A 27,170-nucleotide genomic window follows, 5' to 3' on the forward strand; every position below is an offset into this window, starting at 1 on the left:
CAGGCGGAGTTGTTTGCCTAGAACCCATCCACCAGAGAGCCCAAGTAATTTTATTTCTAACAAAATCTTGTCTGGATGTATCTGAAAAGGACTTTTTGACTCTCATTTGGAAAATTTTCCCCCAGCACTGTAGGAGAAAGGGACCTCAAGACTACTTATTACCACCTCAGCTGAGAGCTAAAGTAGAAAAGTAAAAATTTAAAACTCTGGCCCTGGCGCAGTGGCTCAAGCCTGTAATTCCAGCACTTTGGGAGGTCGAGGTGGGCGGATTTCCTGAGGTCAAGAGTTCGAAACCAGCCTGGCCAACATGGTGAAACCGCCTCTCTACTAAAAATACAAAAATCAGCTGGGCATGGTGGCGCACACCTGTAATCCCAGCTACTTGGGAGGCTCAGACACAAGAATTGTTTATGAACCTGGGAGGCAGAGGTTGCAGTGAGCCGAGATCATGCCACTGCACTCCAGCCTGGGTGACAGTGAGACCGTTTCAAAACAATGACAACAAAACGCTGTTTGCAAAAGGAATTTTGAAAAACGATATGAAACCTGAAGAATTTGAGTGCCAATTGATAACCATTTTTACAAGGTGAAGGAAAAGCTCAACTCATTAAGTAGTTAAATATAGAATCCACACTTTGGGAGGCCGAGGCAGGTGGATTACCTGAGGTCAGGAGTTCAAGACCAGCCAACATGGAGAAACCCCATCTACTAAAAACACAAAATTAGCCTGTCATGGTGGCGCAAGCCTGTAATTCCAGCTGAGGCTGAGGCAGGAGAATTGCTTGAACCTGGGAAGCAGAGGTTGCGGTGAGCCAATATCATGACACTGCACTCCAGCCTGGATGACAGAGTGAGACTACATCTCAAAAATAAAAAATAAAAATACAGACTCCAAAATCAGTCTGGAATAAACCAAGGTTTCTATTTCTCCCACCACATTTTACCTGTTTTCTAACTCATTTGTGAATCATGTAATTTTGATGGTTAATATTAAGTGTCAACGTGATTGGACTGAAGGATACAAAGTGTTGATCCTGGGTGTGTCTGCGAGGGTGTTGCCACAAGAAATTAACATTTGAGTCAGTGGGCTGGGAAAGGCAAACCCACTCTCTATCTGGATGAGCACCATCTAGTCAGATGCACGCCTAGGATAAAAGTAGGCAGAAGAACGTGGAAGGACTAGATTGGCTAAGTTTTCCAGCCTTCATCTTTCTTCTGTGCTGGATGCTTCCTGCCCTCAAACATCGGACTCCTAGTTCTTCAGTTTTGGAACTCCGATTGGCTTCCTTGCTCCTCCCCTTGCCTATTGTGGGACCTCACCTTGTGATCATGTGAGCCAATACTCCTCATTAAACTTGTATATATGTGTGTATATACACACACACACACACACACACATCCTATTAGTTCTGTCCTGCTAGAGAACCCTAATATAGTAAAACACATTGACAAATTTTTATAAAACATAGAGCAGTGTTTTTCAATCTTTTTTCATTATCACTCCTTCAAGAGCCTTTGTAGATATTTTCCCCCTAATTGTTTTGCACCCCGCCATCATCAAATTAAATATTAAGGAGTTAATATTTGGTCAAGCAGGGTTGAGCTTTGGAGAACCAAACTCTTGTAATATCTAAGATTTTTAAAAAATCTTTTCCTTCCTCCTCCCTCCTCCCCACAACCAATTTTCAGCCACTTAAGGAAAAAATTGCCCTGTTGAGAATACATGATGTAGAGCAGTTTTACTCACTAGAATGTTCCCTGTAGAAACTGTATCAATTTTTCAGCCTTTTAATCTCTGCAAGAATTTCCTAAAATGAAGTTTTGATGTACAAATGAGCTTTGAAAAAAGCCAAAACCCACAGAAGACTCCCCTTGTCCCCATCCTAACTGATAATAATTTTATACATTCAAGGGAAGATTCTGAAGAAAAAGGGAAAAGAATAAAATAATGGGAAACTAATCATGTTCAGGAATAGATGACCAGAATGAAAGCTATCAAGACAGCAAGAATAATCAACTGTGAGGGTAAACCATGACTCTGACCAAATGAATCTGCCTCCACTAGTCATGTGAGTCCTCAGGGCCTGCATATCTACCTTCTAATCTTCCCACTGGTCTAGTTTTAGTCATAATTTGTAAATTGGCCAGGAGTGGTGGCTCATGCCTGTAATCCCAGCACTTTGGGAGGCCAAGGCAGGAGGACCCCTTGAGCCCAGGAGTTGAAGACCAGTCTGAGCAACATGGCAAAACCCTTTCTCCAAAAAAAATATGAAAATTTGCAGGATGTGGTGGCATGTGCCTGTAGTCCCACCTACTCAGGAGGCTAAGGTGGGAGAATCTGTTGAGCACCCAAGTTCAAGGCTGCAGTGAGCCACAATTATACCACTGCACTCCAGCCTGGATGACAGAACAAGACCTTGTCTAAAAAAAGAAAAAAAAATGGTAAATTACCTTGATATCGATTTCTTAGTTTTTTATTGTATTGTATAGTTCCAATAGCTGCCTTAAATTCTTGGTGGAATCAAGGAAATATTTCATATGTATGTATATACTATATGTTGAGAAACATTCAGTTTGCTCTGTCGCCGTGGCTCCCTTGTGGAGAATACCTTTTAGTTTGTAATTAGTAGTAGGCAGTTAACAGTTGCCTACTTGGAATATTTATGAGTTATGAGTAAATACAGGACACCTGTTTATTAATAAGAATCACCTGTTAAGAGAGAATAACTACGTGGATGAGAATCTGCTCAGGGCCTTCAGCCTGGAATGCTGTCAGCCCCTGAGGCTCTCAGTTCGATAGGCTGCTGGTCCCCTGGAGAGATCCACTCTGTTGTTCTATCTGGGTGTCTGCCTCTCATTACCTTCAGTGCCGCCTGGGTGGGGGTCTCCTGACCAAGCTGGTACTCGGTAACTATATAAATCAGTAGAAGCATTTCACCTTTAGACACCAAAAGGGAGCTAATAATGATTGTTATTAAACATTAGTCAATAATCAGCCGGGTGGAGTTGCTCACACCTGTAATCCCAGCATTTTAGGAGGCTGAGGCAGGCAGATCACTTGAGGTCAGGAGTTCGAGACCAGCCTGGCTGGCCAACATGGTGAAATCCTTCTCTACTAAAAATACAAAAATTAGCTGGGCGTGGTGGTGTGCGCCTGTAATCCCAGCTACTTGGGAGGCTGAGGCAGGAGACTCGTTTGAACCCAGGAGGTGGAGTTTGCAGTGAGCCAAGATTGCACCACTGCACTCCACCCTGGGCAACAAAGAGACACTGTCTTGAAAAAAAAAGTAATTATAAATGCTTATTTTTAAGACCATATATATAAAAAACTGGGATTACAAGCACCCAACACCGTGCCTGGCGAATTTTTTTGTATTTTCAGTAGAGACAGGGTTTCACCATGTTGGCCAGGTTGATCTCAAACTCCTGACCTCTGGTGATCCACCCACCTTGGCCTCCCAAAGTGCTGGGATTACAGGCATGAGCCACCGTGCCCAGCCGCATTTATAATGATTATGGATAAACATATGACACTAATGCAATATGAAATGAATATGCTGATACTCTAATGGATGGAAGTACAAGATAAAATTGTAATACTAGAAAAAGGGGTTGGTTCATGAAAAGGATCAAAGTTCTATATTATAATGATTATACATATTCTATATCTGAAGGCACTCTTACATATATGACACCTCAGAAGTATAACTTACACCTCTACAGATTGGTATCATTAGAATAGAGCTATAAAGGCGTCTTAAAGAGGAAAATCTCTTTACCATTTTCTCGTTCTAATCTTGAGAGAGTAGAGTTATGTCATAGGTCTCCAATTTTTATTTTTTAAAGATCAAATGAAACTACTTTCAAAATTTATACAGTCAACTATCCTCTGTTCTCCAAACAGTGGAACATTAGAAGGTTTTAAAATATCAGATCCTTTTGAATATTCAAAAGTGTTTCTGCACTCTTGTTGAAAAGGGCCTCCTCCTCAGGATTCAAGTTAATTTTCACAACATCTGAGACACCATTCCGCCCCAAGACACAAGGGATACTGAGAAAGAGTTCTTCTTTTATTCCATATAATCCCTGAAAGACAAAAGTAGATTATTGTTCAAGTAACCTGATATGGAAAAGGAGCTGTGCAAAAGGGCATCAGAATAAGAGTATACAGGAGAGACTAAGGCACTCAACATGAATTGCTCAGAGGGCAGCAGAGTGATGAGCAGCAAAAGCAAGAGCAGCCTTATGTCCTATGGCCATGTGAAGCTTACATTCGATGACATGAAGAAGATGCCAGAGGCCTTTAGAAGGACCAGGAAAGGTACAATTTACCGTATTCCTTACCAGGTCATCTTTCTGTCCCAAGGAAGGATGCCATGCAGTCCTTCATGATGCCATTTTATCAGATGAAGGACTATGAGGGGCAAGCAGCTTGTGTTTAGTCCAAACTACATTAAGGCAACAGTGAAGCAGGAGGTGACTGGGAAGGCTCTGCTTCATACCTTTACAGCAGGGAGCATCAATGAGTTTGGACAATGGGTGCTACAGGTGGCTTTTTTTTTTTTTTTTTTTTGAGATGAAGTTTTGCTCTTTTTGCCCAGGCTGGAGTGCTATGGCACAATCTCGGCTTATCACAACCTCCACCTCCCAGGTTCAATCGATTCTTCTGTCTCAGCCTCCCAAGTAGCTGGGATTACAGGCATATGCCACCATGCCCAGCTAGATTTTGTATTTTTAGTAGAGATGGGGTTTCAGCATGTTGGCCAGACTGGTCTTGAACTCCTGACCTCAGGTGAGCCACCTGCCTCGGCCTCCCAAAAAGTGCTGGGATTCCAGCCATGAGCCACCACGCCTGGCCTGCAGGTGGCATTTTAAGCCTCCAGAGGTAAGCCCCCAGTGGAGCTTATAGATACTCTTTACATGCCTGATGCGGCCTATGCCTCCCATCACCAGTTGCAATGGAATGTACTCCTGTCCTTCTGTACTCCTATCCACCACCTCCACCTGAGTTCTATCCAGGACCTCCCATCAGGGATAGGGCCATGAGACAGCTGCAATCCCATGGCACTGCCCTATCCTGGGGCCCTGGAACCTCCTGTCAGAAGCCCCACAATTCCCTCTACTACTGCAACCAAAGCCAAGCAGCAGTTGCCAGAGCCTATTACACATGGGCAACTCACACAACATCTACATGCGCATGTATCAGCCTCCACCACCTCCATACTACCCTCTCCCTGGTCTTGGAAGATAGAAGTACTCAGTGTATCCCAAAAAATTAAAAATTAAAAAATTTAAAAGAAGACTCAAAGTTGGGCATGGTGGCTCACACCTGTAATCCCAGCGCTTTGGGAGGCCAAGGCAGGCAGATCACAAGGTCAGGAGTTTGAGACCAGCCTGACCAACATGGTGAAACCCCATCTCTACTAAAAATACAAAAATTAACCAGGTGTGGTGGCACATGCCTGTAATCCCAGCTACTCAGGAGGCTGAGGAAGGAGAATCACTTGAACCCAGGAGATGGAGGCTACAGTGAGCAGAGATCATGTCACTACACTCCAGCCTGGTGACAGAGCGAGGCTCCATTTCAAATAAATAAATAAAATAAAAGGAGACCCAGTAGACCCCTCACACTTCCCTGCCTCCTACCACTCATCACTCTTTAATCATCTCCTTGGGGCTGACTCTGGGGTTGTGGGAGATTGGAGGGCCTTGTTCTTCTCCAGGTCTTATTATCAACAGTTCAGGAATAGTGTTGAAGGAAGAGCGGAGGCCCCTTGACTCTGGAGCAGTGCCTCACAACTTTCCATGCTCCAGAGCCCACAGGCGCTATTCAGCCATGCTTCCCTCTCACCATCTCTGGGGCTCTTCCTCAGGAACACAAGGTGTGCCCCTTGTTCCTGTTTTGCTCTAGTAACATCTCCCCACAGAGGGATTCTCTGGTTAACCTCCTCTGCCATAGTCCAGTTCCCTCATTTTGGTAGCCACTTTACACTCAACCTTATAAGCTCCATCAGATCAGCCAAGTGTCATCCCTGAGGGCGCCCTGCCAGGAACTACTTATGTTCCTTCCACTTTGGCATCTGCCTAGCTGTGGAAGGCCACTGTCTTTTCAGACTGTCAACCCACATTCTATTCAGCCAGGCTCCAGCCACAGTCATACTCAAATTCCCTTCCCTATCCTTTTTTTTTTTTTTAAGAGACAGCATCTTGCTGTGTCACCAGGCTGGAGTGCAGTGGTGCAGTTATAGCTTAATGTAGCCTGAACCTCCTGGGCTCAAGCAATCCTCCCACGTCAGCCTCCCAAGTAGCACACACCACCATGCCTGGCTATTTTTCTTTTCATTTTTTATAGAGATGGAGTCTTGTTATGTTGCCCAGGTTGGTCTCAAACTCCCTCTCCAATCCTTGATCATTCTGTTGCCACCTCTGTGTGACATTTGGAGCTTTAACATGAGCTTCCATGGGTGTAATCAGAGGCAAGGCCATGGTGGCAGGGGAAGAAGTCCCTCTGCTTCTCTACTGGTATTTCCAGAATTGGTTTCCCTTTGCCTCCTGTCATGTCTCTTTCCTCTAGAAGAGGCATCTCAGACTGGAATTCAAGAATTCATGTCCATCCATCATGCCATCTGAGGACTGCTGGGTGGGCTGGGAACAAGGGCTCCTGCCTGAATCCTGGGACCAAGCCTAGCCCTGCATGCTAACGGTGACCTGCTGCTAGCCCCCTCAGCCTGGCCTTTTCCCTTTAAGCTTTATGCCTGGTTGGTTATAAGTTCCCCTGGATATATTAGAATTTGCTCTCACGTGCTCTTGGACTGGCTGTGAAATACAGAGATGGTTTAAAGATAATTCCCTATTTATTTGACAAAAAAATCCAGTTATACATTAATATGAAATAAACTCTGCACACCTTGATTTGGTGAAAATGTGACATAGTAAAAGTGAAGTAACTGAGAAAGAAAGAAAAAAGAATATACAAATTATTCTGCTTCTAATGTCAAATGTTTATATGTTCCCTATAAAATATAACTCAGCTGGGCACAGTGGGTCACGCCTGTATTGCCAGCACTTTGGGAAGCCGAGGTGGGTGGATAGCTTCAGGTCAGGAGTTCAAGACCAGCCTGGCAGCAGGACAAAACCCCATCTCTACTAAAATACAAAAATTAGCCAGGTGTGGTGTGCACACCTGTAATCCCAGTTACTTGGGAGGCTAAGGCAGGAGAATTGCTTGAGCTCAGGAGGCGGAGGTTGCAGTGAGCCAAGATCACATCACTGCACTCCAACCTGGGCAAAAAAGTGAGACTTCATGCCCCCCCAAAAAAATAATTAAAATTACATTAAAATAAAATACAACTCGTCCATTGACTTGTTAGGTAAAGGCTATTAAATTCCCATATTACTTAAGTCTCTTCATTGATTACTCATTTGACACTTCCCTGACTCTTTCTCCATAGTCCTAGAGGGGTAGTTGCTTATTCTCCCATAGGTTCTGCATCCTCTGAAAAGAAGGGGTGTGTGGTATCTATTGTGTACTGTTCATTGCCTCTTCAAAATCTTTTTTTCTTTTTTGAGACAGAGTCTCATTCTGTTGCCCAGGCTAGACTGCAGTGGCATGATCTTGGCTCACTGCAGCTTGCATCTCCTGGGTTCAAGCAATTCTCCTGCCTCAGCTGCTCAAGTAGCTGGAATTACAGGCATGCACCACCATACCTGGCTAATTTTTGTCTTTTTAGTAGAGGTGGGGTTTCACCAGGTTGACCAGCTGGTCTCAAACTCCTGACATCAAGTGATCCACCCACCTCAGCCTCCCAAAGTGCTAGGATTAGAGGTGTGAGCCACTGCGCTTGGCCCTTCTTCCAAATCATCCCCTGCTCTTATAAAAACAAAACATATTCTCCCTATTTTTTTTGAGGATCTAATTCAGCTCTTCTTCCCTTTCTAGTGACCATTTACTAACCTCCTATTTATTCCATCTCATTCACAAGACTGACATATGGCTCACAGTCTTCCCTGTCTATCCCAATTACTGCCATTATCCTTGTTGACTTCAATATACATATGAATAATCCAACCAAAATTCCCTTTCTTTCCAGTTTCTAGACCTTTTTAGCTTGTGGAACCTTCTGCTCCCACTCCTATTATCCTGCTCTGGACCTTGTTATGGGGTTCCTCCATACCCAACTTAGGTTTCATGATCCATCATTCTGTAATCCTTTGGCCATACCCTAAGCTCCTTTGTCCACTTTAATGTTTAGTTTTTATAAATATTTCTTAATTATTTATTTTTATAATTTATTCATGTGTAGTAGATATACTCAAGGACAAAAGTCTTTGTCTGTGACTTTTAGCAGAATATTAAACCCATTTACAACTGTATAAGCCAAAATGCTTGCACCTCTTTCTTTCTCAATCTTTCTCTCTTTCTTCTTCCTCCCTCCCTCAATCTCTCTGTCTGCCTCTCTCTTTTCCTTTCACATTCTGCCAGTAAAACCCAAACCTGAATGAATTCAGCTATGTGCTTTGTCTATTCCTGCACTCAAGTCACTGGGAAAAAAACACACAAGAAAGTTTATCTTTAACTTACATTACAAATTTAACATTACTAATTAATGCTTACCAACCCCAAATAAGCATGACAGTAATTCTGCTTTTTTTTTTTTTTTTTTTTTTTTTGAGACAGAGTTTCACTCTTGTTACCCAGGCTGGAGTGCAATGGCGCGATCTCGGCTCACCGCAACCTCCGCCTCCTGGGTTCAGGCAATTCTCCTGCCTCAACCTCCTGAGTAGCTGGGATTACAGGCACGCGCCACCGTGCCCAGCTAATTTTTTGTATTTTTTTTTTAGTAGAGACGGGGTTTCACCATGTTGACCAGGATGGTCTCGATCTCTTGACCTCGTGATCCACCCGCCTCAACCTCCCAAAGCGCTGGGATTACAGGCGTGAGCCACTGCGCCCGGCCTCTGCTTTGTTTTTTAAAATCAAATTCTCTTTCCCATTATCCATAAAGACTATTTCAAATTTTCTCAAATCTCTGAATTCCCTATACTTCCCTTGACTCTCATTAGATGATTTTATCTCCTTTCACTAAAAATAGAGAGGTTATCAGATGCTTCCAATGTCAAATTTACAAATCTATATGTGTCAGTACACATTCTCTCTTTATTAACTCCTGCCCCTCCTCCTTTTAGGGGTAATGCCTACATCTATGCTCTCAACTCCATCCCCTTCTGCTTACCACTTCTGTCTTGATCCTCTCCCTTGGTACCTGATCTTTACCATAAGCATCTTACCTGTGTAAAAAACAAACAAACAAACAAACTTCTTGCCCTGATTTTCCTTACCTTCACAGTCAAATTCCTAAAAATAGCTATTGACACTTGTCTTAATTTCCTCAGTCCACTCCAGTGGTTCTCAGCCAGAGGTAGTATAGGATCTAAGCCTGCAGCTACTGGGAGCCATCTTTGTTGCCCCACGGAAAAAGTCTGCATTAGTTGAAAGCCAGTAGAGGAAAAAGATAAGCCAAGAGAATAGAGAGAAAAGATAGCTCTCATAACATAGTCTGAGTACCTGATTCCGGCCTCACTGGCATTTCAGTTACATGAGCCAATATATTTTCTTTTTGCATAAGCTAGTTTGAGTTGTCTTCACATTGTTTATATGCCAGTGCCCAAAACTGTGCCCAAAACTGTAAATGTGATCTTCAAACCTGGTTCTCTTTCAGGATTCCCTTCCTTAGGTCAAGGTATCTGTATTTTTTTGACCTGACCTGAAGTCAAGGTCTCTGTATTTTTTATTCACGATTATATCTTCAACATCTTGTACACTGTCTGGCACACAGTAGTGACTCAATAAATATCAAAGGAAAGAATGACAAATGATGATTTAATTTAAGCCTACCTGAACCATGGTGGAAACTGGATGCACTCGCCTAAGATTCTTCAAAATGGATCCTACCAGATCCATCACGGACAGTCCAATAGCCCAAGAGGTATATCCCTTCAGCTTGATAATCTCATAGGCACTTCAATTGTAGAAAGTAAGAAAATCAAATTCATAATGTCAACCCAGAGAAAACATAATAGTCTTCAAGCATCCATTTTGAAGTAATCTACATGTAATGCAACTATATTAAAATATTCTCATAGATTTCTTATAGAATTTATAAATAGGCAACAAAACTTACTATACTGGTCTCATAAAACTTCACTACGTACTTTATTTACTTAATTTTTTTTATTGATGAATTTTTTTTTGGAGACAGGGTCCTGCTTCCTTGCCCAGGCTGGAGGGCAGTGGTGTGTGATTATGGCTCACTGCAACCTCCACCTCCTGGGCTCATGTAATCCTCCCTCCTTAGCTTCTCAAGTAGCTACTTGGGAGTACAGGTGTGAGCCACCATGCCTGGCTAATTTTTGTGTTTTTGTAGATACGGGGTTTTGCCATGTTGCCCAGGCTGGTCTCAAACTCCTAAGCTCAAGCTATCTGCTTGCCTCGGCTTCCCCAAGTGCTGGTATTACAGGCATGAGCCACCGTGCCCAGCCTACATACTTTAAATAAAAATTAATTCACCCTTCTTTTTATCATAAAGGCAGAATACTAGGACATATGTGCCACTCAAGATGAAACTAGTTTTTATTTTATTTTTTTTTTTGAGACAGAGTTTCACTCTTATTGCCCAGGATGGAGTACAATAGCACAATCTCAGCTCAATGCAACCTCCATCTGCTGGGTTGAAGTGATTCTCCTGCCTTAGCCTCTCGAGTAGCTGGGATTACAGGCATGTGCCACCACATCTGGCCAATTGTGTAATTTTTTTTTTTCTTAGTAGAGATGGGGCTTCTCCATATTAGTCAGGCTGTTCTCGAACTCCCAACCTCAGGTGATCCACCCGCCTCGGCCTCCCAAAGTGATGGCATTACAGATGTAAGCCACCGCGCCCGGCCTAAGTTTTTAATATTTTTTTGTATTGTTGCTTAAATATGCAAACACAGAAACTAATCACCTTGAAAGTTACCATATAAATTTCTCTGACCATTTAAAATTGTTACTAATGTGCCAATGTAAATTTATATAGTTGTAAGCTGTGTGTCTATATTTTTCTAAAAATATATCACTAAATCAATAATGAATATGGAAAATATTCATGATACATTTTCAATGGAAAATAGCACAAAACTAAACATTATGCACTTTCTCATCTCTGGCTTGTAAAAAGCAAATTTTTGTATAAACTTTAGAGCAGCATCAACCCACCAAGTTATGAAGAGTGATTATTTTTACATGACAGGTTTACAGGTGAGCCTTCTTTATGCCTTTTTGAATTTTCTTATTTTCTACAATTAATATTTATTATATATTTGCATTGCTATAAATAGTGGTCTCAGGTTTAGATTGACAGTCAAAATCGTTGGACCAAGAAGCTTCAATTTAGCACTAAGTTTATTTAAGAAAGGATATAGGACAAGAAGCATAGACTGCAGCATATTGTTCATATCAGGAGGTCTTACAACTACCCAGTTTTAAAGGCCCAGGAATGCACATGACACACTTGGTTGCCAAAGATAAGGCTGATACATATTTATATACGGACCACTTAAGCACAGGGAGGTTGGGCCTGGACTGTTCCTACAGTAGTGTCCTATGATTTGAGTATCAGTCCAAAACCAGGGCCACTATCAGAGGCCATGCAGTACTTTTGATGACAAAAGTACTTTTAGGCCCTCAATTCTATAAGGCCAAGACTCTGGGGGTAAGTAAAAGGAAAGGGAGAGAGGGAGCCTAGCGTCTGACTGACAGCATACCGTCTGTGAGTTGAAGTAAAGAAAGCTCTATAGTAGATAACTGGGGACAAATCTCACCAGCTGAATCTAGATGACAGATTTATCCTCTCAGGTATTAACAAAATGAATTGAGAAAGAGAAGAAAGTTGAGAATGGCTAAAAACATAATCCTTTAGTTGTTATCAACCATCCTGATGAAAATAAAACTGCTGGTGTAAAAGAAAGGGTAGAGGGAGCAAACAGAAGAAATAGTTTCAAGGCTGGTACTTTAAGACAAAAACTGATAAGCATTATAAACCAAATGCCCTCTTGGGAACAAGTAAGGATGTCCTATTAAATCGTGATGTTATTCCCCTGCAATTGGTGGTTAGACACCAGCAAATCAGAGGCTGTTGTGTAAAAAGAGCTGAGTAGTTTTTAAATAAATATTAGCAGGACCCTGAGGACTGTTTATAATTATACATCCTCGGCTAAGTTATCAAGAGGCAAATAATTTAATTTTAGATACTGCAGAATTGAGAGGACCAATAGTGATAAGTACTGACCTAAAACACGTTGGAATATTTAGTATTCAAATCACACAGGACTTCAATGGGAAATGTGATCTTAATCCTTGTTCCCTGAAAGCAAGTGTCTCAAATTAAAAAGGAACTGCCGGAGCACAGTGGCTCACACCTGTAATCCCAACACTTTGGGAGGCCGAGGTGGGCAGATTGCTTTAGCTCAGGAGTTCAAGACCAGCCTGGGCAATATGGTGAAACCTCATTACTATCAAAAATACAAAAAGTAGCCAGGCATGGTGGCATGCATCTGTGTTCCCAGCTACTCAGGAGGTTGTGGTGTGAAGATGGCTTAAGCCTAGGAGGTAGAGGTTGCAGTAAGCCAAGATTATGCCACTGCACTCCAGCCTGGGCAACAGAGCCAGACCTTGTCTAAAAAAAAAAAAAAAAACTACCATTCTCTGTGGTACAATTATTAGTGACTAGGTAGATAAAATACCAACACTGTGACATCCCTATGGGGGTGGATGGGCTGCTCCATAACACTTGGAAACCACTATTGGTTAAAACAGGTTCCTCAGTGGGTAGGGGGTATGGATGGGCCTCCAGACCAGTTAGATCCCTGCATTTACTGGAGACTGATCTCCAATGGCCCCTATAGCTGAAAATATATGGGGATAAGGGACATTCTTTTTGAGAAGGATAGGAAAATATACTGTAATATTAACACACATTTTGTTTTCTAGGTATTAACCTCTCATCCAAAGCTATTTGGTGAAACAAAGCATTTGTAGGTTCCCTTAAGAGAATTTAAGAAAATAAAACATACCAATAATGATTACCAAAGTAAAAGATATTTTGGTAAATTAACCTAAAACTTTCAATTGATGTGATTCTTATGGAAACAGTTTGGCCAAAAAAAGAAATAAATTTGCTTTAGAGATCTAAAACAGGACAGGCATGGTGGCTTTGGGAAGCCGAGGCAGGCGGATTGCCTGAAGTCGGGAGTTCAAGACCAGTCTGGCCAACGTGGTGAAACTGTCTCTACTAAAAATATAAAAATTTATGTTTGCAGCCACCGCCAGGCGGCTGTTGCTCTCCAACACCAGCGCTGCCTCTTGCTCACTGAGCTCCAGCCAAAGGAGAAGTGGGGTAAGTAAGGAAGTCTCTATACATGGCTCATATAAAGTGTACTGCCTGCAAATCGACCAGTGGTAAAACACCCAAGAAGAAACTGGCTACAAAAGCCTCTGGCAAGAGTGCACCCTCTACTGGAGGGGTGAAGAAGCCTCACTGTTACAGTCCTGGTACTGTGGCACTCTGTGAAATTAGACGTTATCAGAAGTCCACTGAACTTCTGATTTGCAAACGTCCCTTCTAGTGTCTGGTATGAGAAATTGCTCAGGACTTTAAAACAGATCTGAGTTTCCAGAGCGCAGCTATCAGTGCTTTGCAGGAGGCAAGTGAGGGCTATCTGATTGGCCTTTTGAAGACACCAACCTGTGTGCTATTATCCATGCCAAACATGTAACAATTATGTCAAAAGACATAGAGCTAGCACACCACATATGTGGAGAACGTGCTTAAGAATCCACTATGATTGCCAGGCACGGGGCTCACACCTGTAAGCCCAGCACTTTGGGAAGCTGAGGTGGGCGGATCACCTGAGGTCAGGAGTTTGAGACCAGCCTGACCAATATGGTGAAACCCTATCTTTAAAAAAAAAAAAAAAAAAAATAGAATCCACTATGATGGGAAACAGTTCATTCTCAAAAAAAAAAAAAAATTATTTTCTTCCTGTTATTGGTAGTTCTGTACGTTAGATTTTTTTTTCCATGGGGTCAAAAGGTTCCTAAGTATATGATTGTCAGTGGAAAAATAGAGGACAGAAATCAGGTATTGGTAGTTTTTCCATTTTCATTTGTGTGTGAATTTTTAATATAAATGCAGAGTCATAAAGCATTAATGCAAGTTAAAATGTTTCAGTGAACAAGCATTGTAATACTGTTTTTTTTTTTTCTTTACATAGAGTCTCCTTCTGTCACCCAGGCTGGAGTGCAGTGGCATGATCTCGGCTCACAGCAACCTCCACCTCCCAGGTTCAAGTGATGCCTCAGCCTCCCAAATAGCGGGATTACAGGTGCCCGCTACCAAGCCTGGCTAACTTTTGTATTTTTAGTAGAGATAGGGTTTCACCATGTTGGCAGACTGGTCTTGAACTCCTGACCTTAAGTGATCTACCCACCTCAGCTTCCCAAAGTGCTGGGATTACAGGCATGAGCCACCACACCTGGCTGCACTGAAATACCGTCTAAAGGGCTGGGCTTGATGGCTCACGCCTGAAATCCCAGCGGTTTGGGAGGCTGAGGCAGGGGGATCACAAGATCAAGAGATTGAGACCATCCTGGTCAACATGGTGAAACCCCGTCTTTACTAAAAATACAAAAATTAGCTGGGTGTGGTGGCATGCACCTGTAGTCCCAGCTACTTGGGAGGCTGAGGCAGGAGAATCACTTGAATCCAGGAGGCAGAGGTTGCAGTGAGCCGAGATTGTGCCACTGCAATCCAGCCTGGTGACAGAGTGAGGCACTGTAACAAAAAAAAAAAAAAAAAAAAAAAAAACCTTCTAAAGAAGATACTGATATGCTATACTGTGTTTTCTTCTTGGTATCCTTTTACCATGCTAGATAAACTTAATGTTGGGTGAAAATCTATTATGTCCTGTGAGTTGAACCATCTGAATTTCAGACAATTAGTGGCTATATACTTTTAATTTTGTTGTTGTTTGGTTTTTTGTTTTTGTTTTTTAACCTGTTGCCCAGGTTGGAATTCAGTGGCACTATCATTGCTCACTGCAACCTTGCATTCTGGGCTAATGTAAGCCTCCCATCTCAACCTCCCAGGTAGCTAAGACTACCGGTATGCAACACCACATCTAGCTAATTTTTAATTTTTTGTTGTTGCTGTTGGTTAACAATTTTTTTTTTTTTTTTTTAGAGACACGATCCTGCTGTCCAGGCTGGAGTGCAGTGGTGTGATCATACCTCTGTGAGTTCAAGTTAAGCCTAAAACTCCTGGGCTCAAGTGATCTTCCTGACTTAGTAGCTGGGACTACAGGCAAACCACCATGCCTGGCTAATTTTTAAAATTTATTTGTGGAGACATGATCTCACTCTGTTGCCCCTGCTGATCTGAAACTCCTGGCCTCAAACAGTCCTTCTACCTCAGCCTCCCAAAGTGTGGGGATTACAGGTGTGAGCCACTGCACCCAGCCTTAACTCCTTTTTTAACTGTGGTAAAATTTGTCATCTTAACAATTTTTCTTTCCTTTTTTTTCTTTTTTTACACTATTTACCAACTGAAAAACCATTCTGAAGTATACAGTTCAGTGGCATTAAGTACATTAACACTGCTGTGCAGTCATTACCACTATCCTCTCTCAAATATTTTCATCTTCCCAAACTGAAACTCTGTACTCATAAATGTTACCATGTTACTTTTTATAATAAATATATATATATAAACTTTTTTTTCTACTGCAACAGTCTACCCAAATGATATATATAAACTTTTAAAGCTAAAAGCCATTTAAAAGAATCAAAACTCACCCATAATCACTTTTTTGTTATGTGACTTTTTAGTCTCTGCTCTAATTCTTACACATTTTGGTTTATTATTATTTTATTTTATTTCTGAGACAGAGTCTTGCTCTGTTGCCCAGGCTGGAGTGCAGTGGCATGATCTCGGCTCACTGCAACCTCTGCCTCCTGGGTTCAAGCAATTCTCCTGCCTCAGCCTTCCAAGTAACTAGGATTACAGGCATGCACCACCATACCTGGCTAATTTTTTTTTTTTTTTTTTTTTTTTTTTTTAGTAGAGGCAGGGTTTCATCATGTTGGCTGGGCTGGTCTCGAACTCCTGACCTCAGGTGATCTACGTGTTGCGGCCTCCCTAAGTGTTGGGATTACAGGCATGAGCCACCACACCCAGCCTCTTACACATTTTTGTAGGATTGTTATCATTAGTACACATATAGTAGACTTGTGGTTTTTGTAATTTTAATATTCCAAGCTGTGAACATCCAAAAGTGATTTTTAAGTTCTTTTTTTTTTTTTTTTGAGATAGAGTTTCACTCTTGTCACCCCAGCTGGAGTACAATGGCGCAATCTCGGCTCACTGCATCCTCCGCCTCCTAGGTTCAAGCGATTCTCCTGGCTCAGCCTCCCAAGTAGCTGGGATTACAGGTTCCTGTCACTGCACCCAGCTAATTTTTGTATTTTTAGTAGAGACGGGGTTCTACCATGTTGACCAGGCTGGTCTCGAACTCCTGACCTCAGGTGATCCACTCGCCGTGGCCTCCCAAAGTGCTGGTATTACAGGCGTGAGTCACCATGCCCGGCCAATTTTTAAGTTCTATAACTTCTACTAATATGTAACTTGGCTTAAGCAGGAAGGATAATCCTGCATGCTGTTTAGACTAATATATATATATTTTTAAAAAGACTAATATATATGGAGTCAGATACTTCATTTATAAGAAAACCATAATGATTTCTGAACATCTGCATTAGCTTAATGTTTCATCAAGTCAAATGATGAACATTTAATAAGTTCTTGGCATGGTTCTAGTATTTTACATGTAGTATTAACTTTTTTACTCTTTATAATAGCTCTATAAAGTAGGTTCTATAATTATCCCCATTTTGAAGATGAGTAAACAACTTTTGATATTTTAAGTAATTTCCCAATATCATCTCACTAAATAAATGATGAAGCAGGTTTCAAACCTGGACAACCTGGCTCCAAAGTCCATGCTCATAATCACTATGGTTTTATTATCCTCAAATATATGAGTTGTAAAAGAACAAGTACTTACTCTTTTTGAAAAATGCCCCCAAAAAGAAAGCTATGTATAAGTCTGAATTTAGTGATTTCCAGAAGCCTAGAGTTATTTATCTCACAAAAAGCAAAGATCAACTACTTGATTTTTATCTGTGAAACTTATTATTAAGACTGATTATTAAGGCATTAAGAAACTTAATAGGTAATATTACCTTTGAATAACTTGTTGATGGATATTTTTCCAGTTTTCCTTGTCTGAATCTGTTCCTAATTCAGGGTCCAGGGTCTTCAGAGCAACACCAGCAACATTCACCCCACTCCATAAGGGCACTAAAAAATATAGATCTCAAAATAAACTCTTCTTCCCAATATTGCAACAGGAGTTTGAGTTCAGGGTTGTTTTTTTAAGTTAGGCTGCCACTTGATATGGTTCAGATGTTTGTCCCTTTCAAATCTCATGTTGAAATTGTAACCCCTAGGGTTGGAAGTGGGAAGTGTGTGATCATGGGTGCAGATCCCTCATGAATAGCTTAGCATCATCCCCCTGTTGATAAGTGAGTTTTCACTCTGAGTTCACGTGGGATCTGGTTGTTTAAAAATGTATGGCACCTCCTCTCTCTCTCTCTTGTTACCACCCTCACCATGTGACACATCTAGTCCCCCTTTGCCTTCTGCTATCATTGTAAACTTCCTGAGGCCCTCATCAAGAGCATATGTTGGAGCTATGCCTGTACAACCTGCAGAAGCACAAGCTAAATTAAACCTCTTTTCTTGGTCGGGTGCAGTGACTCATGCCTGTAATCCCAGCACTTTGGGAGGCTGAGGCGCGTGGATCACGAGATCAAGAGGAAGAGACCATCCTGGCCAATATGGTGAAACCCCATCTCTACTAAAACTACAAAAAAATTAGCTGGGCGTGGTGGCGCATGCCTGTAGTCCCACCTACCCAGGAGGCTAAAGCAGAAGAATCACTTGAACCCAGGAGGCGGAGGTTGCAGTGAGCTGAGATCGAGCCACTGCACTCCAGCCTGGCAACAGAGCGAGACTCCATCAAAAAAAAAAAAAAAAAAAAACCCACAAAACCTCTTTTCTTTTTTTTTTTTTTTCTTTAAGACGGGGTTTCACCAAGTTGGTCCGGCTGGTCTTGAACTCCTGACCTCAGGTGATCTGCCCGCCTTGGCCTCCAAAGTGCTTGGATTACAGGCGTGAGCCACCACACCCGGCCAAAACCTCTTTTCTTTATAAATTACTCAGTCTCAGGTATTTCTTTTCTTTCTTTCTTTCTTTTTTCACCCAAGCTGGATTATAGTGGCTTGATCTCAGCTCACTGCAACCTCCGCCTCCCAGGTTCAAGGGATTCTTCTGTTTCAGCCTCCTGAGTAGCTGGCATTACAGGTGTATGCCAATACACCCAGCTACTTTTTTTGTATTTTTAGTAGAAACAGGGTTTCGCTATGTTGGCCAGGCTGGTCTTAAACTCCTGGCTGGCCTCAAGTAATCAGCATGCCTTGGCCTCCAAAAGTGCTGGGATTACAGGCAGGAGCCACTACTTTTGGCCAGGTATTTCTCTCTCTCTCTTTTTTTTTTTTTTTTTTTTTTGGTGGGGGATGGAGTTTCACTCTTGTTACCCAGGCTGGAGTGCAATGGCGTGATCTCAGCTCACCACAACCTCTGCCTCCTGAGTTCAAGTAATTCTCCTGCCTCAGCCTCCCGAGTAGCTGGGACTACAGGTGCACAGCACCATGCCCAGCTAATTTTTGTATTTTTAGTAGAGACGGGGTTTCACCATGTTGACCAGGATGGTCTCGATCTCTTGACCTCGTGATCCACCCAACTCAGCCTCCCAAAGTGCTGGGATTATAGGTGTAAGCCACCACACCCAGCCTGGCCAGGTATTTCTTTATAGCAACACAAAAATGGCCTAAAACACCACCTTATGCCCTACACAAAATAGGTTTCAAATGCACAAAAGAGATGTAAGAAATAAAATTATAAAGTTTTTAGAAAATATGTAGTGGAATTTATTTATAATTGTGTGGTATAGGAGGCATTTTTAAGCAATACATATTTTTTAAACAATATACAAAATACAATATAAACAAAAAAAGGACTAATGATTTAATAAGATTAAATATTATAAGCAATTAGAGAATATCAAATTAATACCATACTTCTCAATAGGAATAAAGAGCCAAGGAGGAATAACTGTCAATCTAGAATCTCAGATCCAATTAACGTGTCATTCCAGAATAAGGTGAGACTAAAACAGTTATAGAAACAACACCAACAGGATATAGCTCAGGAAGAAAGAAATTGAATCCAAGGGAAGAAGTTAGATGGAGAAAATAAAGATAAGCAACACAAAACCTGGTAAAATTGGCAAACTGGTACATGAATCAAAACAAGCATTGACTATTGAAACAATAATCATTATAACTAGTTTGGGAGAGATAAGCACAGTATGGCTACAGAAAAGGAATTAATAATTACATGTGTAACAGAAAGAGAATGGTGTCAACATCATAAAAAAGAGGATGATCAAACTAACAACATTCTAAGATATTTGTATTATTCCAAAGAAGAGTAAATAAATTGATCACCTGAGGTAAAGCACTGATGTTAAAAATTTATAGATAACTATCAAAGTATGAGGAAATTAAAGAAAGTAGATCCAATGGAAAGCAGAAAAAGAGAAAGGAAACAGAAAAATCATGTTAAATAGAATACTAAATATGTTCAAATTAATATTAATCAGAATATACTGTTTTCTTTTTTTTTGAGACAGAGTTTCACTCTGTTGCCAGGCGCCAGGCTGGAGTGCAGTGGCACAACCTTGGCTCACTGCAACCTCCACCTCCCGGGTTCAAGCAATTCTCCTGCCTCAGCCTCCCAAGCAGCTGGGACTACAGGCGCGTGCCACCACGCCCAGCTAATTTTTGTATTTTTCAGTACAGACAGGGTTTCATCATGTTGGCCAGGATGGTCTTGATCTCTTGACCTCGTGATCCACCCACCTCAGCCTCCCAAAGTGCTGGGATTACAGGCGTGAGCCACCACACCTAGCCAGAATATACTGTCTTCTAAAAATAAAATTATATAATATTAAATGTGAGAAATTAAAATATACCTGAGAAAATCAGTTTTAATGACCTTCAGGAAGAATAACTGTGTTAGGACAATAACACAAGCCAACAGGGTCAAAGTAACGCTCTGGTTGAAGAAATATTTATCCAAATCAAATAAAAGTATTTGTTATATTATGGCTCTTGGCATATAAAGAAAAGGGCACTTTAAATGTTTTGAATAAATGAATGAATGTTTGAATAAATGGTCTTTATTCTCAATGGGTTCATTGCCATTATGGAAAGAAGATTTACATACATGACACAATTAAAGAACACTGTAAAAAGTATAAAGTTCTAACCCTATAGCAGAGATCAAATGTTTAAATTCAGTAAAGACAGATTGGTATGGCCTCAATAGTTAAAATCATGTATTGTTTCAGTTATATGAAAAATTTGGAATAAGTAAATCTACAGAGTGAGAAAGTAGATTAGTGGTTGCCTGGGGCTAGGGTAGGGGAAAAAATGGGGATTTCATTCTGGGCTGATGAAAACATTCTATATTTAGATCATAGTGATATTTGTATGACCCTGTGAATATACTAGAAACTCATGAATTGTATATTTTGGTGGTTGAGTTTTATGGTATATGTTTTATATTGGTCCATTCCAGTATTGCTATAAATACCTGAGACTGGACAACTTATAAAGAAAAGAGGTTTAACTGGCTCACAATTCTGCAAGCTGTACAGGAAGCACAATGCTGGCATCTGCTTGTCTTCCTGGGGGAACCTCAGGAAACTTTCAATCATGGAAGAAGGCGAAGGGGAAGCATGAGCAGGAGCATCTTACATGGCTACAGCAGAAGGAGGGAGATGGCGGGAAGTGCCACACACTTTTAAAGAACCGCATCTCACAAGAACTCACTGTTGTGAAAACAGCACCAAGGAGGATGGTGTTAAACCATGAGAACCTGTCTGCATGATCCAACCACCTCCCACCAGGCCCCACTTCCCACACTAGGGATTACAATTCAACATAAGATTTGGGCAGAGACATAGACCCAAACCATATCATAAATTATGTCTTAATAAAGCTGTTTTAAAAAATCACAATAAATAAAAAAGTATTACAGATAAGAGAAACACTCATTGACTATTAAAACAGCTATATGCTTTATGGACTATTTTATGAAAGATAAATAAATGATGCAAAAGATTGAAAGTAAAGAATAGTAAAAGTTATACCAGGGAAATAACAACAAAATGAAACTTATATAACTATATTAATATCAGGAAAAAACTTTAAAGAAAATAAGCATTATCAGAGGTAAGGGTAGTCACATAATGATAATAGATTTCTACTTACCACTAGAATCACCATGTTCTCCAATAATCCAACCATGGCAGCTTGTGGGATGAACACCCAACTTTTCTCCAATTAGATAACGAAAACGGGCAGAGTCTAGATTACAACCACTTCCAATTACACAAGTTGCAGGTAAGCCACTTATCTTCCAGACTACGTATGTCAAAATATCCACTAAAAAGAAAAATTTCATGTTAGAAAAAGATTCATTGTAACTTTAAATTTTTTTTTTCCTCAATAGATGAATTGTTTTGGAGTCAAGTACAGATTTACTACAGAGTTCAAAGTGAAGCAAATCACTGGCTGGACTTGGTGGCTCATGCCTGTAATCCCAGCACTTTGGGATGCCGAGGCAGGCGGATCACTTGAAGTCAAGAGTTTGAGACCAGCCTGGACATGGTGAAACCCTGTCTCTACCAAAAAATACAAAAATTAGCCAGGTGTGGGGGCACACGCCTGCATTCCCAGCTACTCAGGAGGCTAAGAAGGAATCAGAAAACCAACCTTGGTAATATGACTAAACAAGGCTCATCAACACCCCCTGCAAAAATCATACTAGTTCACCAGCAATGGATCCAAACCAGTAAGAATTCCTGGTTTACCTGAAAAAGAACTCAGGAGGTTAGTCATTAAGCTAATCAGGAAAAGACCAGAGAAAGGCAAAGCCCAATGCAAGGAAATAAAAAAAAAAAAAATGATACAAGTAGTGAAGGGAGAAATGTTCACAGAAATAAATAGCTTAAAGTAAAAAAAAACAGTAAAAAATTCAGGAAACTTTGGACGCACTTTTAGAAATGCAAAATGCCCTGGAGTCTCAGCAATAGAACTGAACAAAAAGAAATTCAGATCTCAAAGACAAGGTCTTCAAATTAACCCAATCCAACAAAAACAAAGAAAAAGAATAAGAAAATATGAACAAAGACTCCAAGAGGTCTGGGATTATGTTAAACGACCAAACCTAAGAATAATCGATATTACAGAGGAAGAAGACAATTCTAAAAGCTTGGGAAGCATATTTGGTATTTGGGGAGATAATTGAAGAAAACCTCCCCAGCCTTGCTAGAGACCTAGATATGCAAATACAAGAAGCACAAAGAACACCTGGGAAATTCATTGCAAAAGAATATTTGCCTAGGCACATTGTCATCAGGTTACCCAAAGTTAAGACAAAGGAAAGAATCCTAACAGCTGTGAGACAGAAGCACGAGGTAACCTATAAAGGAAAACCTATCAGATTAACAGCAGATTTCTCAGCAGAAACCCTACAACCTAGAAGGGACTGGGGCCCTATCTTCAGCCTCCTCAAACAAAACAATTATCAGCCAGGAGAGTTGTATCCAGTGAAACTAAGCATCATGTATGAAGGAAAGATACAGTCATTTTCAGACAAACAAATGCTGAGAGAATTTGCCACTATCAAGCCACCACTATGGAGCTCTAAATCTTGAAACAATTCCTGGAAACATAACAAAACAGAACCTCTTTATTTTTTAATTTATTTATTTACTTTTTTTGAGACAGAGTCTTGCTCTATTGCCCAGGCTGGGGTGCAATGGCATGATCTCAGCTCACTGAAACCTCTGCCTCCACGTTCAAGTGATTCTCTTGCCTCAGCCTACCAAGTAGCTGGGACTACAGGTGCCTGCCACCATGCTTGGCTAATTTTTGTGTTTTTAGTAGAGACAGGGTTTCACTATGTTGGCCAGGCTGGTCTTGAACTCCTGACCTCATGTGATCTGCCCCCCTTGGCCTCCCAAAAGTACTGGGATTACAGGCATAAACCACCATGCTTGGCCCAGAATCTCTTTAAAGCATAAATCACACAGGAACTATAAAATAAAAATACAAGTTAAAAGCAAAAACAACAAACAAACAAAACACCAAAGTACATAAGCAACAAACAGCATGATGAATACAACGGTATCTCCAATTTCAACAGTAATATTGAATGTAAATGGCCTAAATACGCCACTTAAAAGGTACAGAACTGTGGAATGAATAAGAACTCACCAACCAGCCAGGCATGGTGGCTCACACCTATAATCCCAACACTTTGAGAGGCCGAGGCGGGCAGATCACCTGAGCTTGGGAGTTCGAGACCAGCCTGATCAACATGGAGAAACCCTGTCTCTACTAAAAATACAAAATTAGCTGGGCGTGGTGGTGCAGACCTGTAGTCTCAGCTACTCAAGAGGCTGAGGCAAGAGAATCACTTGAACCCAGGAGGCGGAGGTTGCAGTGAGCCAAGATTGCGTCATTGCACTCCAGCCTGGGCAACAAGAGTGAAACTCTGTCTCAAATAAATAAATAAATAAATAAAATAAAATAACATAAAAAGAAAAAAACTCACCAACGAACTATCTGCTGTCTTCAGGAGACTCACCTAACATATAAGGACTCAAATAAACTTAAAGGGGTGGAAAGAAAAAGGCATTTCATGCAAATGGACACCAAAAACAAGCTGGGGTTTGAAGCTATTCTTATATCATAGAAAACAAACTTTAAAGCAACAGAAGTTAAAAGAGGCAAAGAGGTACATAAAAAGGCCTTGTCCAACAGGAAAATATCACAATCCTAAACATAATATGTACCTAACACTGGAGCTCCCAAATTTATAAAACGATTATTAATAGACCTAAGAAATGAGATAGACAGCAACACAATAATAGTGGGGGACTTCAATACTCCACTGACAGCACTAGACAGGTCATCAAGACAGAACATCAACAAAGAAACAATGGATTTAAACTATACTTAGGAACAAATGGATTTAACAGAGATATACAGAACATTTTATCCAACAACCACAGAATGCATATTCTATTCAACAGCCCATGGAACTTTCTCCAAAATAGCCCATGCGATAGGCCATAAAATGAGCCTCAATACATTTAAGAAAACTGAAATTATGTCAAGCACTCTCTCAGACAACTGGACTAAAACTGGAAATCAACTCTAAAAGGAACTTTCAAAATCACACAAATACGTGGAAAGTAAATAACTTGTTCCTGAATGAGCATTGAATCAAAAATGAAATCAAGATGGAAATGAAAAATTCTTCAAACTGAATGACAGTAATGACACAACCTATCAAAACCTCTGGATATAGCTAAGGCAATGGTAAGAGGAAAGTTCATAGCCCTAAATGCCTACATCAAAAAGTCTGAAAGAGCACAAACAGACAAGCAAAAGTCACACCTCAAGGAACTAGAGAAACAAGAATAAACCACACCCAAACCCAGCAGAACAAAGGAAATAACCAAGATCAGAGCAGAACTAAATGAAATTGAAACAATAAAAATTACAAAAGAAAAATGAAGGCCAGGCGCGATAGGTCACGCCTATAATCCCAGCACTTTGGGAGGCCAAGGCAGGCGGATCACTTGAGATCAGGAGTTCAAGACCAGCCTGGCTAACATGGTGAAACCTCGCCTTAAAAAAAAAAAAAAGGAAAGAAAACTGAAACAAAAAGTTGGTTCTTTGAAAAGATAAATAAAATTGATAGACCATTAGCAAGATTAACCAAGAAAAGAAGAGAGCAGGTCGGGCACGGTGGCTCACGCCTGTAATCCCAGTACTTTGGGAGGCCAAGGTGGGCGTATAATCTGAGGTCAGGAGTTCAAGACCAGCCTGGCCAACATGATGAAACCCCGTGCCTACTGAAAATACAAACATTAGGCATAGTGGCAGGTGCCTGTAATCCCAGCTTCTCAGGAGGCTGAGGTGGGAGTATCACTTGAACCCGGGAGGCGGAGATTGCAGTGAGCTGAAATCACGCCATTGCACTCCAGCCTGGGTGAAAGAGCAAAACTTGATCTCAAAAAAACAGAGAGAGAGCAAATCCAAATAATCTCATTAGGAAATAAAATAGGAGATTACAACTGACACCACTGAAATACAAAGGATAATTCAAGGCTGCTATAAACACCTTTACACTCATAAACTAGAAAACCTAGAAGAGATGGACAAATTCCTGGAAATATACAACCCTCCTAGCTTAAATCAGGAAGAATTAGATACCCTAAACAGACCAATAACAAGCAGTGAGATTGAAATGGTAATTAAAAATTACCAACAAAAAGAAGTTCAGGACCAGATAGATTCACAGCAGAATTCTACCAGACATTCAAAGAAAAATTGGTACTAACCCTTTTGACATTATTCCACAAGATAGAGAAAGAAGGAACCCTCCCTAAGTCATTCTATGAAGCCAGCATCACCCTAATACCAAAACTAGGAAGGGATACAGCCAAAAAAGAAAACTACAGACTGATACCCTTCATGAACATAGATGCTAAAATCCTTAACAAAATACTAGCTAACTGAATCCAACAACATGTTAAAAAGATAATCCACCATGATCAAGTGGGTTTCATACCAGGGATGCAGGGATGGTTTAACATACACAAGCCAATAAATGCGATAAACCACATAAACAGAATTAAAAACAAAAATCACATGATCATCTCAATAGATGCAGGAAAACCATTCAGCAAAATCCAGCATCCCTTTATGATTAAAACCCTCAGCAAAATCAGCATACAAGGGACATACCTTAATGTAATAAAAGCCATCCATGGGCTGGACATGGTGGCTGACATCTGTAATCCCAGCACTTTGGGAGGCCAAGGCAGGTGGATCTCCTGAGGTCAGGAGTTCGAGACCAGCCTGACCAATATGGTGAAACCCTGTCTCTACTAAAAACAGAAAAAATTTGACATGCACCTGTGATCCCAGCTACTTGAGAGGCTGAAACAGGAGAATTGCTTGAACCCAGGAGGGAGAAGGTGCAGTGAGCCGAGATCGTGCCACTGCGTTCTAGCCTGGTCAGCAGAGCCAGACTGTCTCCAAAAAAAACCAAAAAGTAATCTATGGCAAACTCACAGCCAATATAATACCACTGAATGGGGAAAAGTTGAAAGCATTCCCTCTGAGAACAGGAATAAGACAAGGATGCCCACTATCACCACTCCTCTTCAACACAGTACTGGAAGTCCCAGGCAGAGCAATCAAACAAGAGAAAGAAATAAAGGGCATCCAAATTGGTAAAGTGGAAGTCAAACTGTTCCTGTTTGCTGCTAATATGATTGTTTACCTTGAAAACCCTGGCTAGGCACAGTGGCTCATGCCTGTAATCTTAGTACTTTGAGAGTCCAAGGTGGGCAGATCACCTGAGGTCAGGAATTCGAGACCAGCCTGGCCAACATGGTGTAAACTCATCTTTACTAAAAATACAAATACAAAAATTAGCCGGGTGTGGTGGTATGCACCTGTAATCCCAGCTACTTTGGAGTCTGAAGCACGAGAATCACTTTAGCCCAGGAGGCAGAGGTTGCCCTGAGCCACTGAACTCCAGCCTGGGAGACAGAGGAAGACTCTATCTCAAAAACAAAAAACAAAAAAACAAAAAAACAAAACACACACACACACACACACACACACACACACACACACAGATATTGGATTGGCTGAAATTTATTTATTTTATTTATTTATTTAAGACAGTATCTGGCTCTTGTTGCCCAGGCTGGAATGCACTGGTGTGATCTCTGCTCACTGCAACCTCCACCTCCGGGGTTCAAGTGATTCTCCTGCCTCAGCCTCCCACGTAGCTGAGATT

At 41.0% G+C, this 27,170-nt stretch overlaps 1 protein-coding gene across 2 annotated transcripts in view; it reads right to left on the reverse strand.

Annotated features, from left to right (window-relative positions):
• Window positions 1-3,819: 3,819 nt before the first annotated feature.
• LOC105719995 (L-lactate dehydrogenase C chain) overlaps window positions 3,820-27,170 on the reverse strand; it is a 42,623-nt gene continuing 19,272 nt past the window's right edge. The window contains exons 4-7 of one of the 2 annotated variants that reach the window (XM_021675178.2): window positions 21,551-21,724; window positions 17,333-17,450; window positions 9,896-10,019; window positions 3,820-4,086 (exon numbers count right to left, since the gene is read on the reverse strand). In XM_021675178.2, the coding sequence (XP_021530853.1) occupies window positions 3,922-4,086; window positions 9,896-10,019; window positions 17,333-17,450; window positions 21,551-21,724 (581 nt within the window). In that variant the 3' untranslated portion in view covers window positions 3,820-3,921. The remainder of the gene's footprint in view (window positions 4,087-9,895; window positions 10,020-17,332; window positions 17,451-21,550; window positions 21,725-27,170) is intronic. The other variant, XM_021675179.2, reaches the window with a different exon arrangement.

Source organism: Aotus nancymaae, unplaced genomic scaffold (assembly GCF_030222135.1).
Source record: "Aotus nancymaae isolate 86718 unplaced genomic scaffold, 86718_ANA_hifiasm-v0.15.2.pri h1tg000059l, whole genome shotgun sequence".
Lineage (NCBI taxonomy): Eukaryota > Metazoa > Chordata > Mammalia > Primates > Aotidae > Aotus > Aotus nancymaae.